This window comes from Mangifera indica, chromosome 11 (assembly GCF_011075055.1).
Source record: "Mangifera indica cultivar Alphonso chromosome 11, CATAS_Mindica_2.1, whole genome shotgun sequence".
Taxonomy (NCBI): domain Eukaryota; kingdom Viridiplantae; phylum Streptophyta; class Magnoliopsida; order Sapindales; family Anacardiaceae; genus Mangifera; species Mangifera indica.
Genome location: NC_058147.1, coordinates 3,023,372 through 3,041,449, shown reverse-complemented (window position 1 = coordinate 3,041,449; position 18,078 = coordinate 3,023,372). Strand labels below are relative to the sequence as shown.

The 18,078-nt window shown below is 32.3% G+C and overlaps 2 protein-coding genes across 2 annotated transcripts; both read left to right on the top strand.

Moving 5' to 3' along the window:
- The first annotated feature begins 4,959 nt into the window (after positions 1 to 4,959).
- Positions 4,960 to 7,729, top strand: LOC123229021 (subtilisin-like protease SBT3). The gene has a single exon (XM_044654577.1). The coding sequence runs from the start codon at positions 5,264 to 5,266 to the stop codon at positions 7,568 to 7,570; it is 2,307 nt and encodes a 768-aa protein (XP_044510512.1). The 5' UTR covers positions 4,960 to 5,263; the 3' UTR covers positions 7,571 to 7,729.
- Positions 7,730 to 14,491: 6,762 nt separating this feature from the next.
- On the top strand, positions 14,492 to 15,627 carry LOC123230070. Its single transcript, XM_044656172.1, has 3 exons — positions 14,492 to 14,669; positions 14,755 to 14,858; positions 15,213 to 15,627. The coding sequence occupies exons 1-3, from the start codon at positions 14,596 to 14,598 to the stop codon at positions 15,503 to 15,505; spliced, it is 471 nt and encodes a 156-aa protein (XP_044512107.1). The 5' UTR covers positions 14,492 to 14,595; the 3' UTR covers positions 15,506 to 15,627.
- Positions 15,628 to 18,078: the final 2,451 nt, after the last annotated feature.

Sequence of the window (18,078 nt, the reverse complement as noted above, 5' to 3'; positions counted from 1 at the left end):
GTTGCTAAATAATTTATGTATAAATGGGTGTATAACGGTAGAGTTAAAGAAACGTTAATTCAGTGATGGATATGACTATATTGTTGAATGCTACCAAATTGGTATTGTAGTGGGATATAGAATTAAATATAGTTAATTTACGATAGCGAGGTCGCGGTTACCTGATAATGATTATTCTAAGATTTTATTATTGAGTTACTAAATTATGAATATGGTATTAAGAGAATTATGTTGTTGCATATCTGGTGATCAATTGCTCTGCCTGTGCAGTATTTTATGTCAAGTACGACAGATTTTCAGTTGCTCTGCCTGTGCAGTATTTTATGCGAGGTATGACAGATTTTCAATTGCTCTACCTGCTTAATATTTCACGTCAGGCATGATAGATGCTAGTTGCTCTGCCTGTGCAATATTTTATGCCAGGTATAACAGATTTTTAGTTGCTTTGTCTGTGTAGTATTTTACCCCAGACATGACAGATTTCAACCGTTCTACCCAAGTAAGATTTAGCATGTCAGATATGACAGTTCTTTCTCGCTCTGCCTGTGTTGGGGACATCCATCGGGTATGACAGATTTCTTCTTGAGAATATTAGTAGTGATGTACAGCTTAAGTTATTGTATTGGTGAGAAGTTCAGAAATAAATAAAGAAAATAAAAATATAAGTTGTTGACAACCAGATCTTGTTTTTAAAGATGATATTTCCTAAGCATAATTTTATCACTCGTGCAATGTGTGTTCCTTAAATTTATTCAGAATATTGAGTATGCATAGGAATTGTTGGCAACCTCATTGTCATAAGTGTGCTACCATATAAAGAAAAATATATTTGGATGCAGTCATAAATTTTGTTTATTGGTAAATGCAACTTTTGAAATATTTCGGGAGGTTATATGTTCATTAAAAAAGAATTGCAATAATTAGTTCAAGTGCGATATTTCTGATTTATCTTAATTATTAGTAGTAAATGATTTTATTTTAGTGGTGATGTATCTAATTATTTCCTTAGAGATTAAATATCTTCGAATGGGTTAATATTATAAACTCTTACATATTTTTATTGACATATATGTGTATGCAGCAATGTTTTATAAACTGCCCACTCACTGAGCTTTTAGCTCACCTTTATAAAATTTTGCCCTCCAAGACATCTCCAGGACCATGTCGAGCAATGACTTTGCCCAAGGGTGTGCCACAATATAGCATTTTTAATAGGTGTCCTAGGTTGCATACATATATTTGGATTTTCTTTCAGAAACTTATGAAACGTTGAAGGTGGAGGCCTAGTTAATCTATTTTCATGATTTAGAGTGGAAATCAAGATGTAAAAATTTTTGTTATGTATATGATGAGGCCGAAGGCCTAATTAAAAGCTTATTTTATGTTTTGAATTTGAAATCAGGTTGTTATTTTGCTATATAATTATGGTAAGGCTAGATGCCTAGACATGATGTTAAAAACAAAAATTAAAAATTAAGTGTTATAGATATGTGTGTTACAAAAGATTTAAAAATTTTACAGGATGCGTCTCACTCTCGTAAATTCCCATAAGAATGTTTGAGTGTTATGGGTTTAGAGAGTTGGGACGGTTCCTGTCACTAGTCCACTGATAACAAAATTGCTGGTAACAGAATTGTTGGCACTGGGGAAGTTGATGGATCCAAACTTCAATGCTTTCACACTTTTTCTTGTGGGATCCTGATGGATAATAGACAGCAATACTTCTAAAAGAAGCCTTCCAGTTTCATTTAACAATATTTGAAATTTTCATATAATGAATATGCAGACATTGGACCTGCAATTTTCTGAAATAGAAGTAAAAACAAAAAATTTCATAAATACTTGACAATTTCTTCACAATTTAAAGGACTCCAATAGTCTAACTTACTCTCAAAATATTATTCACTTTATAATGTAACATTTTTAATCCATTATTAAGATATTGTTTACTTTGAACTCACATTCCCTTATGAGACATGAGACTCAAAATCCTCATTGAGGGTCAATAATGTTCTATAATATTATTTGTAACATCCCTACTCTAATAGTTTGATCTACTATCAAGATATTGTTTATTTTAAACACACAATTAATCATGATTTTGTTTATGAGTTTTGCATCTTAAAATACATTTTGACAGCTTAATAAACTTATATGTTATTTAATCAGTCGTATTTTCTCAACCCTAAACGAAGTAAGATATATATATATATATATATATATATATATATATATATATATATATATATATATATATATATATATATATATATATATATATATATATATATATATATATCTAATATCTCTCGTATTTTACTATATGAGTTCGTTTAAGAGTCTTATAGAGAATAAGAACAGTTTGAAAAGGAAAAACTATCTTCCAAACAGTAATTAACCTTAGAGTAATGTTATGTATACTTATTTTTTATACACAATTCATGTACACAGTGATATGTTATTATGTAATTAGATGATTTTAAAACATGTATCATCATACGATAAAAGGATATCCAATCACATGATAACATCTTATTTATATACATAAATTATATAAAAAAAATAGATATACATAATTTGATTGTTAACCTTAACTTTGTAAAAAACTGAAATGACCCTTAACCGGACTATTCACAACAAGCTCTCAATGATAAGCACTAATAATTTATAAAACCTTTTATACGAAGGCTCATCTACATCTAATCATAGTTTCTTTTTTTTTCCACTGTGCCATAAAGCTTGTGTGGCATTTTGCGCCTGTCTAATTTCAAGTACTTTAATTTCATCTCCTATCAATCAATCATTCTTTTCCATTATTAGACAACAACCTTTTGTTGCTCTAAGATTTTATCACTACTATTGTTCGAATTACTTGCTTTTACAATTAATTCTATTGTATTTTTTTATTATGTAATATTTAAAAAAAAAAAAACAAGATGATAAATGAAATATAAAAAACTTACCCTGGAATTTTTTTTAATAATTCATTCAGTAACCAAAAAATAATAATGTACAGTCTTTAGATAGTTTTTACTAAAACTCTATTCCGAAAAATACAAAAAAAAAATAAAACAAAAATTTTATAACACCCCTAAGATATCAACTATCTAAAAACTTGTGAAAACACGTTTAAAATATAAAATTATCTAAAAACCCTCCTTGAAACAACTTTGAAAGGCTAAAAAATGACTATTCTTATGGAAAAGCCACGAGTTTTTCCATTTGGCCATTTAGAGTGTCAAATTGAAGATCATTGTCTTTTAAAATTGTCAAAACTACTCATCTTATGGGGTCTTACATCATCCTCCCCCATTAGAGAAAGATTCGATCTCAAATCTAGGTTTGTTATATGTTTTTTTTTTATGTGTTATCTTTCAACTCATGAGTATAGTATGGTGTTAAATCTACAATATCGAATGTGTTAGAAATGTTATACTCACCTAGTAACTCAATTTTATAGACAATATCATCGATTTGTTGATTGAAAAACACTTCTTCCAAAGGTGAACCCACATCAAGTCTCTCGGCTTGAAATGACCTACTTACGGTGTTTGTTAGTCCAATGATTCCATTGGGCATTTTAACTAATAATATGGTTATGGACCTGTGTATGTAACTTCCTAATCAGTTTGGTTGGCTCATCGGCATCAAAACTAAATTGTTGACTATCAACAATGGTGTTATGTCCAAACATGTGATTAAATAACAACACTTTATGATCTCAAATAGAGTTTTCCTTATCATTGAACTGTCTCCCAAATGTCACTCATGAAATAAGGATCATAACAATAAAGATCCCTAAATATATCGAACCCCAATATTCGTACCTACATTGTAAAAAATAAGGAATGTTACATGTTCAATACATTGTTTACTCAATTAAGAACACCCAATTTATGTCTGATGGCAAAGGTGAAAGCCTATATGATTTCTACCCATTCAACATGTCTTGAATTAAGTTTGCATTGCCCGTTAATGTGCTTCAAAGCCTCGTGATCAAAATCCAAAACGAATTCCTCCAAGGGATAATAGTGCCTCCAATGCTTTAAAATCTAAATACAATATCATAAATAGATTACCCTTGTCTCGCCTCATCAAGCTTCCCATTAAAAAAAGTAATCAACTTGGTGATTACCTTTGTCTCGCACCATTATGCTTCCCATTAAAAGAAGTAATCAACTTGGTCTTTCCACTTAACACTTCACCAATCCCAACATTGAAGCATTGTAATACTTCGAGTACATCTCCAAAATTTGTGGTACCAAAAGTAAAGCTTTTCTCATCTAGCTTTTCAAAAGCTAAAATTCAACTTTCGCTTTTTTGGTTCACATGAGTCATCCCCTCTTTAATCATTTTGTAATTGGCACAATAACGGTACCAAAAACAAAACCCTAAAATTGTAAAACACCCCTAAGATATAAAGCATCCAAAACTTGCGAAAACACTTTTGAAAATATAAGTAGTCCAAAAACCCTTCGAAATAATAACTGCCCTAATGGAAAATTCATGAGTTTTGTTCATTTGGGCATTTTGGAAAAACTATTGTTAGTGTTCATCCTGTGGGGCATCACAAGCAGTTCAGAAGGAAACTTCCATATACTGCAAAACTTGACTTTGACAAAAAATTTTCTACAGGGCACATGGGTTCCTTTATCTGCGTTCTAACAGCCAATATTGTTTATGATTGACAGATGATTTCTGTAATTTTGGGCACATGGTAGGGTCTCAGGCTTCTAATTACGAACCACTGCATTTTGACTTGAGCAAGATTGGCCAATCTGCTCCGCTGTAATTAACTTACAAACACTTGATAACGAGGACTGGAGAAATAATCGCCTAATTAGTGTATAAGAATTTGATGGAGATTGATAATATCAATTTCAACGTCTTCGACTTAGAAGACTGGTTATTTATAAATCAAATGGACCATCCATTACGCATCGACCACGCGAAATGGCAACACAAAGTGATTTCGCCAACCGAGTTGCTTTTGTTGGTATTCAGAGACAGTGAGTACAACGCGGTGATTGAGAAGAGCATCCATGGCTCTGTGCAGCAAAAGAATAAAGACATTGGCGGCAAAAACTTTATTTGTTAAGAGTAAATCCCGGCATTCATTATATGGTCCCATAACTAGATAGCATATGGAAAAATAATGAACTCCAGGATTTGTTGACGTTCCCATACTTCTCTACTCTATATAAGCGAACCAATTTCAAGACAGTTTTCAGAAACCACACAACTTTCTAGCTAATTCTCCTCCATGGCTACCCATAAACTTGCCTTGTCTGGTTGGTTTTCCTTTATGCTTATCTTACACCTCATCTCCGCATCAGAGCCCGATAATTATATTGTCTACATGGACTTATCGGCTATGCCAAAAGCCTTCTCAGCCCAACATCACTGGTACTCGGCCACTCTTCAATCTGTCTCTACAACTGTTAGAGCTGACACCAATACCCGCAGCAGTATTTTATCCTCTTCCAAACTGCTCTACAGTTATAGTCATGTTATCAATGGTTTTAGTGCAAGTCTCACTCCTGCTGAGCTTGAGGTCTTGAAAACCTCTCCAGGCTATATTTCGTCCGTTAGAGACTTACCTGTTAAGCTAGACACAACACATTCATCTCAGTTCATTGGCCTTACATCGAAATCCGGGCTATGGCCAGTATCAAAATACGGCCAAGATGTTATAATTGGGGTGATCGACTCAGGGGTTTGGCCAGAAAGCGAAAGCTTTAATGACAGAGCAATGACAGAAATTCCATCAAGATGGAAAGGAGAATGCGAGACTGGCACCCAGTTCAACTCCTCATTGTGCAACAAGAAGCTCATTGGTGCTCGTTTTTTTAACAGAGGCCTGATCGCCCACTACCCCAATATCACCATATCCATGAATTCTACTCGTGACACAGACGGACATGGAACGCATACTTCATCCACAGCAGCAGGGAGTCCTGTTGAAGGTGTATCATACTTTGATTATGCTGCAGGAACTGCAACTGGCATGGCTCCACAGGCACGAGTGGCCATGTATAAGGCCCTTTGGGATGAAGGTGGTGTCACTTCTGACATAATCGCTGCGATTGATCAGGCAATTATTGATGGTGTTGATGTTTTGTCCATGTCATTGGGCTTGGATGGGTTAGCTCTGTATGAAGACCCCCTTGCCATAGCCACATTTGCAGCCATTGAGAAGAATATTTTTGTCTCTACTTCAGCTGGAAACCGAGGGCCACTCTTTAGGTCCCTGCACAATGGCATACCCTGGGTCCTCACTGTCGCTGCTGGCACAATGGATCGTGAATTTGGCGCGATTTTAACTCTAGGAAGTGGAGTTCAAATCAGTGGCTCCTCTTTATATCCGGGGAATGTGTTAAGCCAAGTCCCAATTGTTTTCATGGATGACTGTCTCAATTTCAACGAATTAAAGAAAGTTGGAATTAAGATTGTTGTGTGCCAAGACAAGAATGATTCCCTTAGCGACCAAGTAAAGAACATTCGCAACGCTAAAGTCGCTGCAGGTGTCTTCATATCAGATTTCGATGACTTGGGATTCTTCTTGAAAACCTCATTTCCAGCAATATTCATGAATCCGAAAAATGCTGACATTATCATAAACTACATAAAGGGCAACTCAGACCCAAAAGCAAGCATAGAGTTTCAAAAGACAGATTTGGGTGTAAAACCAGCGCCACTTGTTACTAGCTACAGCTCTAGAGGGCCATCCCCGAGCTGCCCATTTGTCTTGAAGCCTGATATTATGGCTCCTGGGGATTTAGTGTTGGCTGCATGGCCTGCAAATACTCCAGTGACTGTGGTGAATTCGGAGCTTCTGTTTAGTAAATTCAATTTGCTTTCAGGGACATCCATGGCATGCCCACATGCAGCAGGAATAGCAGCACTTTTGAAAGGAGTACACCCAGAATGGAGCCCTGCAGCCATTCGATCAGCCATCATGACCACATCAGATGCCATTGATAACACAATCACCCCTATTAAAGACGCTGCTTTTCATAACGAACCTGCCAGTCCTCTAGCCATGGGAGCTGGCCAAATCAATCCCAACAATGCATTAGACCCTGGCCTTATTTATGATGCAACATTGGAAGAATATGTTAGTCTTCTTTGTGCATTAAACTTCACCATGAAGCAAATTCAGACAATCACAAGGTCATCTTCAACCAATTGTTCTGTGTCATCTTTGGATATAAACTATCCGTCTTTTATTGCTTTTTACCCTGGAAATGACTCAAAATCCGGACAGAAGAGCACAGTGCAAGAATTTACAAGAACAGTGACCAATGTTGGAGAGGGAATATCAACTTACTTCGCTACAGTAATTACAACAAAATTCAAAGTGAATGTCATTCCTGATAAGTTGGTTTTCAAAGAAAAATATGAGAAGCAAAGCTTCAAGCTGATCATAGAAGGTCCAACACAGATGGAAGACGTTGTAAATTTTGGTTATCTCTTGTGGGTTGACATTGTAGGTAAACATGTGGTGAAAAGTCCTATCGTAGTCACAAGTCTGAGCACAGACAGCACATTGGAACTTTCTCAGAAGTAGACCAATCAAAGATTATATAAATTAAAAATGCACTTGGTGATGGAGCTTCTAGATGCCTGCAACTAATTATTTGGATAGGATTACAGAGATGTAGTTGTTGCTTGTATCCATTTAAAAGCAATTATAAATAATAGGCCAATTGCTATCAATTTTCAAAAAGGTTTAAAAGTCTAATTTACTATCAAAATATTATTTATTTTAAATATATAATTTAGTTTTACAATTTAAAGACTCATAGTTTATTTAATTAATTAAATTTTTTATCTTTAAATAATATAAAATATATAAATAAAATGTAAACAGATTCAACATTCTTTTTCATATTTTACCGAGATAAAATTTAAGTAAAGGTATCACAATAACATTGTCCAGCTAAGAGAGGGATACAGCGCGCCAAAATGGCAAGCGGACAAAATCCACCATGACATAATGAACATAGTCAAGCTGATTGATTTGTCATTATCAAAAATTCCAATTTTTGGCTGAGGGCCAGCCATCTAATTGTTTTACAAGAAGGTTTGGTTTAGGCATGACTGGTTGGCTTGACTTGACATAATACAATAATTTGGATTTCATTATTAATTTAAATATAATTAATTTGTTCTAGGTATATGAATGCTGGCATGCGTAAGTGCTGGGCCTTTAATAATAAACATGCAGTATTTTCAACAGTTTTAGCTCTTCCCAAGAAAATTTTCTGAGAGTTCACATTCATTTCAATCTCTCGCTTCCACTGCATGTGATGAAGAAAAGATATACAGAAGTTGCAGACGGCCAAAGAACTGTTTTCCACTCAAATTTTGATCTCTGTTGTTAAAAAGATAGAGATAAAATTTTTATTTTATTAATAATATTAAAAAAATATAAAATTTATTATATATTTTTTTTAAATTTTAAAAAATTAACAATTTTATTTATCTTTGAAGTTTTCTTAATTTTTAAAAATGATATTTTCTTTACCAAAATTTAGAGTTTATTTTTTAAACACTCTCCTGTCACCAGAGACAACATTTATGCCTATGAATCTTCGATCACCATTCATTTCTCTGGCACTTCTAGAAGGTACATATTCATCAATTCTTTTGGAATCAATAAAGTTTTCATTGATTTCAAATGAATCGATTAAGAAGAAAATCTTCGTCAATTCTTCTAGAATCGATGAAGCTTCATCGATTTAGTTGAATCGATACGTCTTTGTCAATTTGTCTGGAATTGACGACGACAAGTTTTTATCATGTCTTCTTACGTTGGAGAGTGAATATCTAGTGGTTGGAGATGGTGAGTTGAAGCATCATCGTCAATAGCCAAAGAATGTCAAAAAAATAAAGGCCAAACGACTATTTCCCACCCAAGGTATGCTGTAATGACAAGTTTCCCCCCTTTAACTATGGAAATACCAAACACCCACCCATGGCCAGTTAAAAGTAACGGGGTTAAGGGTAAAATTGTCATTTTCTCTATAATATTAAAAAATAAACTAAAATATAATTTCCTTTTGCCCCCCTAAAGTTTGAAATTGTCTTCTTCTGGGAAGACGATCGTCTTCCCAGACGAAGACGACGGCTTCGTCTTCGTCTGGGAAGACGAAGAACTTCGTCTTCCCCGACAAAGTTCTTCGTCTCCCACCGCTTTTCCGGCGACGATCGGGCCTCCAAATGGGAGGAAACCGATCACCGGAAGGAGAGGATTCTTCGGGAGGGAGAAGCCGTCGGCAACGGAGCCGGAGAGGTCGCCGGAGATTTCAAAACCAAACCCTAGGGTGAAACTGCCATTTTCTTAAACTTAGGCTGGGGGGAAATTTTTGTTTTCAAACTTTAGGGGGGCAAAAGGAGATAAAATTTTCAGGCGTTAGGGTTCTGTTAAATTTAACTGACCATGGGTGGGTGTTTGGTATTTCCATAGTTAAAGGGGGGAAACTTGTCATTACAGCATACCTTGGGTGGGAAATAGTCGTTTGGCCAAAAATAAACCTTAAGTTTTAGAAAAAAAAAATATTATTTTTAAAAGTTAAAAAACTCTAAAAAAAGGTAAAATTATTAATTTTAAAATTTGGAGGGTGTAGAAAATATAATAAATTTTATATTTTTTTAATATTATTAAAAAAATAATTTTATTCTTACTTTTAGGTTGACTTATGAATAAAATTTTAGATTTTTAAAATCTGATAAATGTGATTGCAATAATATTTCAGCCTTTGCAGATAGAGGTAACAGTCGTTTAGTAGACTAAATTCACATATGCAACAAATATGTGTCCCCATGCTGCCTGATGACACTGTGACACTGCAATTTAATTCAGTGAAAACACACAAGCTCGTCCTCCTTCTCTGTCTCTCACTGCATGCCATAACCATGCAAGCTAAGAATCTAAAATAGCCTGGGTAGAATATGACTTCACATACGCAAAAATAGCACCTTTTTTCTTCCAGTCTTTTTCTCCGATGGTTGCCAGTTGTTTTCGTTTCAGTGTCGAGCTTAAGGTAACGACTCAGACTCCACGAATAGTTTTGTACAATTTATTTATAGGCATGATATAACCTTAGAACTGAATAAATAGACCACATATAATAGCATGGTTTGGTGAGTCTGTGACAGCCTGCCCCCACTAAACGATACTACATCCTACACTCATAAATGTATACTCGCCCGTGATTATGTGACTTATCAGCCACTGGTACATTCTTCCTTTCCTTTCCAATTTAATAACTTTGCGTCAATTTACATCCATACTCCAGAATCTGAAGGACACTTAAGAGGAAATAAAAAAAAAACTTTCTTGGAACTTTGTGATTCGATCAATGATTTTAAAATTGGATCGAATTGATTGATTCAACCGATTAAACTAAAAACCAATTTTAAGTCCGATCCAATTAATATAAAAAACTAGTTTTTTAATTAAACCAATCAAACCTAATCAAAAATTAGGTTTGACCAAATGAATTAGTCAAAAATTGGGTTTGATTGGATTTGTTCAAAATTTTGAATATTTTTTTAAATTTTAATTATTTTTTAAGTAATTTGATTATTTTTTATTAAATTAGATGAATTTCTAAAGATTTATAAGGAAAAATAAATTTAAAAAAAAATAAAAAAAATATCTTATATCTATTGAAATATCTTTTACATTTATAAAATTATGTTTTTTTTTATATTATAAGATTAAGATTTTTTTATTTTAATTATTTTATTAAAATCAAATGAATAATTATTATTTCTTAAAAATGATATATTATAGTCTTTATTAGTATAAGTATCTTAATTGATTTTATTTTTTTATAAAAACTTAAATAAAAACTATTTATTCTAATTTGATGGTAAATTAATTCAGTTAAATCAATTAAACTAATCAAACTATAAATTAATAAAATAATTAATTTAATTATCAATCTGGTTGTAAAAACATCCCGTCCGATAACGTTGACTTTAGTGGCACCATGTCAGGCTACCTGCAAAAATGGGCTGTCTTTTGTAATGCTGGATATTAATGCATTCTCGAGTTCTCAACGTCATTTGTAGGTCTCTTTTTGTTGAAAAAGACAAAATCTGTGGGAAGCGAACAGTCAAATAAATGTGGCCTTTAGTAACGGCTGAATGATTTCCATCTGTTTTTAGGTTAATGACGGTTTCTCACCCGTGAACTTTAATTAAAAAGATATTTTCCCAACTTTCATCATGCTGTGTTATTAAATTTCATTAAGTTTTATGAAAATAACGTGAAAAATAAAAAATTTAATTATAAACTTTAACTTTTATCTTCATCTTCTTTCACACGATGTTGGTGTATGTGTCAAATTGCACTTAATTAACTTGTAACCACCACCACTACTACTAATATTTTACACTAATAAAGCCAATAATATCCACACATTGTCACACACCATTGTCAACACTGCACCACCATCACCCACACAATACTTTTGTCATCACCAATCACCACACACCCTTTCACCATCATGAACCAAAAACCATTTTTCGCAACCCATAATGGTTAGTAAATGGCATCCACCATGCAACTACACACCAACTCCAAACAATACCATTGTTATTGTCACCATCAACTCTATCTAAAAAGAACATTTTTTTATATACAAAAAAATTAAAAAATGAGGAGACGAAAAAACGTGAAGATATTTGATTTAAAGAGTGTAATTGATATAAACCATATGATATAATTATTTGAACTAACAAAATATCATTTAACCAATAAAAACCAACATCTAAATTGAAAGAAGTGTGAAAAAAATATCACTTTTAATATTCAAGAATGGGATTGTATCATTCAAACAAATTAAAAAGACGAGTGGAAAATAGTTATTTCCCCTTTATTAACGAGTAAAAGTATACTTCTTCTTATCATGCTTTCTAATTTGATGTACTTTTTTGGTATTGTCTATCTCCTTGTATATACAATTGTCGAATAAGATAACATGACCTTCATTCATAAGTACTTCATACCATTATTTTACAGTAATATACTATTTGTGTTTCAATATTCTTTTTATTTCTTAACGTTAAGAGGACATTTGGTTAGTTTAATTAAATATTATTTTGATAATTTATTTTTTATTATCATATTATTTTATTTAGTTTATCAAGTAATAAAAATTTTCAGTAATATCTTATTATTAAAGATAATATGATAGATAATATAGAAGTAATTTAAGTATCATATCTAAATTAGGTATTAAAAAATAGGTAAATAATTTTAATTTTGTCATAATTTAATTCTTATCATTTTTTAGATTAAAATATTTTCACCTTCAATCAATATAACAAATAATATAAAAAATATTTTAAAAATAATTATACTCAAAAATATTTAAGTAAAATAGTATTTTAGTATTATTTTATTACATTTAACCAAACATAATAATTATTTATATTTATCAATTTTAATCAAACATAATAATAGTTTATATCAATAATATTATGTATACCTACTTTTGAATACATAAATAAATGTACATATGATGTATTATCATATAATAATTATTTATATTTATCAATTTTAATCAAACATAATAATAGTTTATATCAATAATACTATGTATATTCACTTTTGAATATATAAATAAATGTATATATAATATGTTATTATATAATAAAAAATTATTTTTTAATTTAAAATTATTCAATTATTTACTGACACACATCATATGTGAATTTGGCACACTCATCCTGCTCCTGTGAGCCTTTTAATGGATCTTATTTTAATTTTTTTGGGCGGGGTTAGCGCGTCAGTCCGGACCCCCCATGCATTTTCAAGGGGCCGGGCCTTGACATGCCTACGCTGAACACACTAATAATTAATACAGAAGTAACTAATTTTCTTACCCAAAGGGCCAAGGTTTAGCCCAAACCACATCCGTCAAATGTTCAAATTATACTTTTCATCCGCAATTGAATGCAATTAAATGGAAAAATGAACTCTAATACATGTGTAGAGACTGAAGTTACCATATTGCCCTTATTTGTTTGACTTTTGTTAATAATTATTTAAGATAGGAAAAGTTATTGAAATACTCATATTAATTTGTTATTTTTCAATTTTTCCCTGGAATAATTTGAAAAGGAGAGGAAGATAGTTTGAGATGGAGAATAAAAAACAAAGATTATTATATTGAACCCTAAATGAGAGCAAGTTATGTGTGAGTAGTGATGGAGATGAAGGGAGACTTTTTTTTTAGTCATATTTAATAATTAAATAAAAAAGTTGTTTTAAATATTGTTATTAATGTTTATATAAATAAATTGTATGTCACTCTCATCGCTAGTCAAACTGATTCGATGATCAATTGACCTAAATGAACCCTTTTATTTAGTCCTGGCTGCGAGCCGGTTTGGCTTGTGAATTGGCCTGGTCAAAATCGGAACTGGTATAAACAGGAATCAAAACTGGATTTTGACGGTTTGGTTCCGATTTTAATATTTTTGAACCATAGAACCATCGGTTCATAACCGATTCATGAACCGACGGTTCAAAAAATTCATAAATCGGTTTTTTTATTTTTTAATTTAAAAAAATTGGCGTGAACCGTTTTTTTTCAAAACATTTGCTTTAAAACATTTGCAGGGGAGGTCCCTGCAAATGTTTAAAACGTGGCTACTGTTTCCCCAGCATATGTCTAAAACATGACACTGTTTGGCTTGTTTTTTTAATTCTTTAATAAAAAATTTTACTTATAAATATTATTCAATCTTTCCAATCTCTCATTTCTCATTATCTCCATTCTTAATACTCTCTCAATCCTTCAATCAAATTATCTCAAATTTAATTAAATTCTCTCTTTATTTTTATCAATTCTAATTTTAATTTCTATAATTTTATTATTATTATTTTTCTATTATACAATGTCATAATTAATTATTCTTTTAAGATTTAGAAGAATCAAAATTTACATAGTTTTATTTATTATTTTTTGATAATAAATAAAATAAATTATATAATTAATTATGAAAGATAATGAAAAAAATAATAATAATAGATGATAAATAAAATTAATTATAAAAAATAATAAATAGAATTACGTAGGCTTTTATTATTCCAAATCTCAAGAGGATATGTAAAAAGTTTAATTGAAAAATTAAGTCTAAGCTTTTTTAAAAAAAATTTATTCTTAATTATTATAATTATTAATTAAAAAAATAAATCGAGGTCATGAATCAGAATCGACAGTTTAATGTTGATTTCAAATCGATTATGAACCGTCCTATAACAATTACAGTTTAGGATTCTTATTTTTTTGAACCGTAAATCAACGGTTCAGAACTAAAATCGTCGGTTCATGAACCATGGCCAGGTCTACTTTTATTATATCAATGTTATGTCATGGTCTATAAAAGATTGCTTTCAACTTTCTTGAAGCGCCGTTTAGGTCAAAAAATAATTTAGAAACAATATCGGCGGTGAATTGTAAATAAGAAGAATATCTGCCAGCGGCCAACTCTCCTGTCTCCTAAATGACAGAATTCATTTCTCTAGTCTTTCTTCCCCCGTCTCTCTAGACTTGTTTCTGAAGTCTCACAATGGCTCTACATCAACACCATTTTCAGCAACACTACCAGCAAACTCAGCCACAACAACACTCAAAAAATTTCAGGTAATTATGTTTTGAATTTGGAAACATTTTTCTTTTTTTTCTTTTTCCTAAACCCTATTTTGTGGTTTTTGTTTTTGATTTTCAGGAACTTATATTCAATCGACGGTCAGATTTCGCCTTCGGTAGCTTATTACAACACAGCAAATAATCTACCGGATCAGTCTCAGCATCCTCCATATATTCCTCCCTGTAAGTTTCTTCCTCTCACCATACTCCGTTTGATGATTGATAATAATTAGGAAAATATAATAGACAAAAATTGAAGTGAAGGCGTTGTATAATCCATTTATGTAGTTTCCAAGAATATTAAACAGATGAAAGAAAAACAACTTAGTTAGGTTTTGAAATTTGCTTTTGGCTTAATCGAGCTGTATAGTTTATCGTTTGCTTTTCTCACATGTCCGTAAGAAAAAAGGAAACGTTTCAGCTGAGTATTTCATTTTCTAAGTGAAGCAAATTCATTTTACAGAAAGAATTTCTAGATGAGTTTAATATATGGTTAATCTTACGAACTTTGGTATGATGTGTTTGTTTTTATTCTAGTTCATGTTGTTGGGTTTGCTCCTGGTCCTGTCAATGCAACAGACGGTAGTGATGGAGGAGTAGATTTGCAGTGGAACTACAGTTGGGAACCAAAGCGGAAAAAATTAAAGGAACAGGATTTTTTGGAGAACAATTCGCAGATTTCATCGGTTGATCTCTTGCAAGCACGACCTGTGTCAACTGGATTAGGTTTGTCACTTGACAATACAGGAATGGCTTCTTCTGCTGACTCGGCTATTTTGTCACTCATCAGTGATGACACTGATAGTGAACTACAGCGACAGGATGTTTAGATTGATAGATTCCTCAAACTTCAGGTCTGTTCTTTTTTAAAGATTCTGTAAGGTATCAATTTCTATGTTATTAGAAAGAGTAATCAATTTCCAGAATGGCCCTTGATTTTGTTTTGGAGCAATTACTTTGTACTACAATATATTCCAAAAAATATAAGAAAAAAAATAAAACAAAAATTTTATAAAACCCCTAAGATACGAACTATCTAAAAACTTGTGAAAACACGTTTAAAATATAAAATCATGTAAAAGCCCTCCTTGAAACAACTTTGAAAGGCTAAAAAATGACTATTCTTATGGAAAAGCCATGAGTTTTTCCATTTGGCCATTTAGAGTGTCAAGTCGAAGATTATTGCCTTTTAAAATTGTCAAAACTATTCATCCTAGAGTGCCTTGCATCATCCTCCCCCACTAGAGAAAGATTCGATCTCAAATCTAGGTTTATTATATGTTTTTTTTATGTGTTATTTTTCAACTCATGAGTATGGTATGGTGTTAAATCTATAATATCAAAAGTATTAAAAATGTTATACTCACCTAGTAACTCAATCTTATAGACATTGTCATCGATATACTCTAGAACTTTGAATGATCTATCGGTTTTAAGCTTCAACTTCCCAAATTTGTTTATTGGAAAATGCTCCCTCCAAAGGTGAACCCACATCAAGTCCCTCAGTTTGAAATGATTTGTTTATGATGTTTATTAGTCCAATGGTTCCATTGGTTATTCTACCTAATAATATGGTTATGGACCCGTGTAAGTAACTTCCTAATTAATTTGGCTTGCTCATTGGCATCGAAACTAAATTGTTGACAATCAACAATGGTGTTACGTCCAAATGAGTGATTAAATAACAACACTTTATGATCTCATATAGACTTTTCCCTATCATTGCACTTTCTCCCAAATGTCACTCATGAAATAAGGATCATAACAATAAAGATCCCTAAATGTATCGAACCCTAATACTCATACTTTCATTGTAAAAAATAAGGAATGTTACATGTTCAACACATTGATTACTCAATTAAGAACACCCAATTTATGTTTGACGGCAAAGGTGAAGACCTATATGATTTCTACCCATTCAACATGTCTTGAATTAAGTTTGTGTTGTCCGTTAATGTGCTTCAAAGCCTCATGATCAAAATACAAAACAAATTCCTCCAAGGGATAATAGTGCCTCCAATGCTCTAAAATCTAAACACAATATCATAAATAGATTATCTTTGCCTCGCGTCATCAAGCTTCCCATTAAAAAAAGTGATAAACTTGGTGATTCCCTTTGTCTCACATCATTAAGCTTCCCATTAAAAAAGTAATGAACTTGGTCTTTCCACTTAACATTTCACTAATCCCAACATCGAAGCATTGCAATGGGAAAATTAATTAAAATAGGCAGCCAGTTTGCTACGTAACCTTTTTTGGCAAAAATTCTTAGTTTTTGCCTTTTTAAGCAAACCATATTTTTCATTCCAAAAATAGCCCTCATCTTATAACTCAGCATTTATAGTAGTGTTCACAACAGCTTTTGCAGATTAATCTCTTATATTTCAGAGGATACGTATTAAGTTTAATTTTTCTGTAATGAATAAGATTAATTTTTTATATAATAATTGATTATTATACACTTTTATACAATTACAAAATAATGGATATATCGAGCGTTTCTCAAAATGGTGTATTTTTCCAAGCGGGTGCGAAAATGTGCGAAATGGTGTGTGACAGGGTGCGGGTGTGTAGAAGGGTGCAACAACGCTGAAGGGGTACGTGGAAGGTGCAACACGTTTGAAAGGGTACGGCTATGTGGAAAGGTGCGACAATTTGGAAATGGTGTGTGAAAGGGTGCGAGTGCGGGGAATGGTGCGACAATTTTGAAAAGGTGTGTGAAAGTATAAAAAGGGTGCATGAAACTATGAAGGGGTGCCTGAAATTATAAAGGGGTGCATAAACTGTGAAGGGGTACATGAAAGTATAAAAGAGTGTGTAAAACTGTGAAAGGATGTATGAAAATGTAAAGGGTGGGTAAAATATGAAAGGATGCGTGAAACTATGAAATAGTGTGTGAAAATATAAAAAGGTATGTAATAATAATATAATATAATATATATTATATATATAAAATATATAATATATTATATATAAACGGGTGCGACCACACCCCTTTATATATATAAAGGGGTGTGGGAAATGCAAACCCCTTTGCATTTCCCACACCCAATATAATATACATTTTTTATATTCTATGCACCTGCACCCTTCAACGCATCTGCAGCTGCACCCCCTCACGCACCCGCATCCCTTCCCTCACCCCTTCACCCACCCATTCCAAATTGTTGTACCTTTCCACGCACCTGCACCCTTTCATGCACCCGCACCCTTACCCTTACCGTTTTATATATCCTTTCTAAATTGTCGCACCCTTCCATGTACCCGCACCCTTTCACGCACCATTTTGCATATTTTCGCACCCGCTTGAAAAAATATACCATTTTGAGAAAACACATAGTATATTCATCATTTTGTAATTGTATAAAAGTATATAAGAGTCAATTATTATATAAAAAATTAA

Excerpts from the sequence above, each read along its gene's own strand:
- LOC123230070 (XM_044656172.1), top strand. The coding sequence starts at position 14,596 with ATGGCTCTACATCAACACCATTTTCAGCAACACTACCAGCAAACTCAG. Across the intron at positions 14,670-14,754 it reads CAACACTCAAAAAATTTCAG|GAACTTATATTCAATCGACG; the intron begins GTAATTATGTTT and ends TTTGATTTTCAG. Across the intron at positions 14,859-15,212 it reads TCCTCCATATATTCCTCCCT|TTCATGTTGTTGGGTTTGCT; the intron begins GTAAGTTTCTTC and ends TTTTTATTCTAG.
- LOC123229021 (XM_044654577.1), top strand. The coding sequence starts at position 5,264 with ATGGCTACCCATAAACTTGCCTTGTCTGGTTGGTTTTCCTTTATGCTT.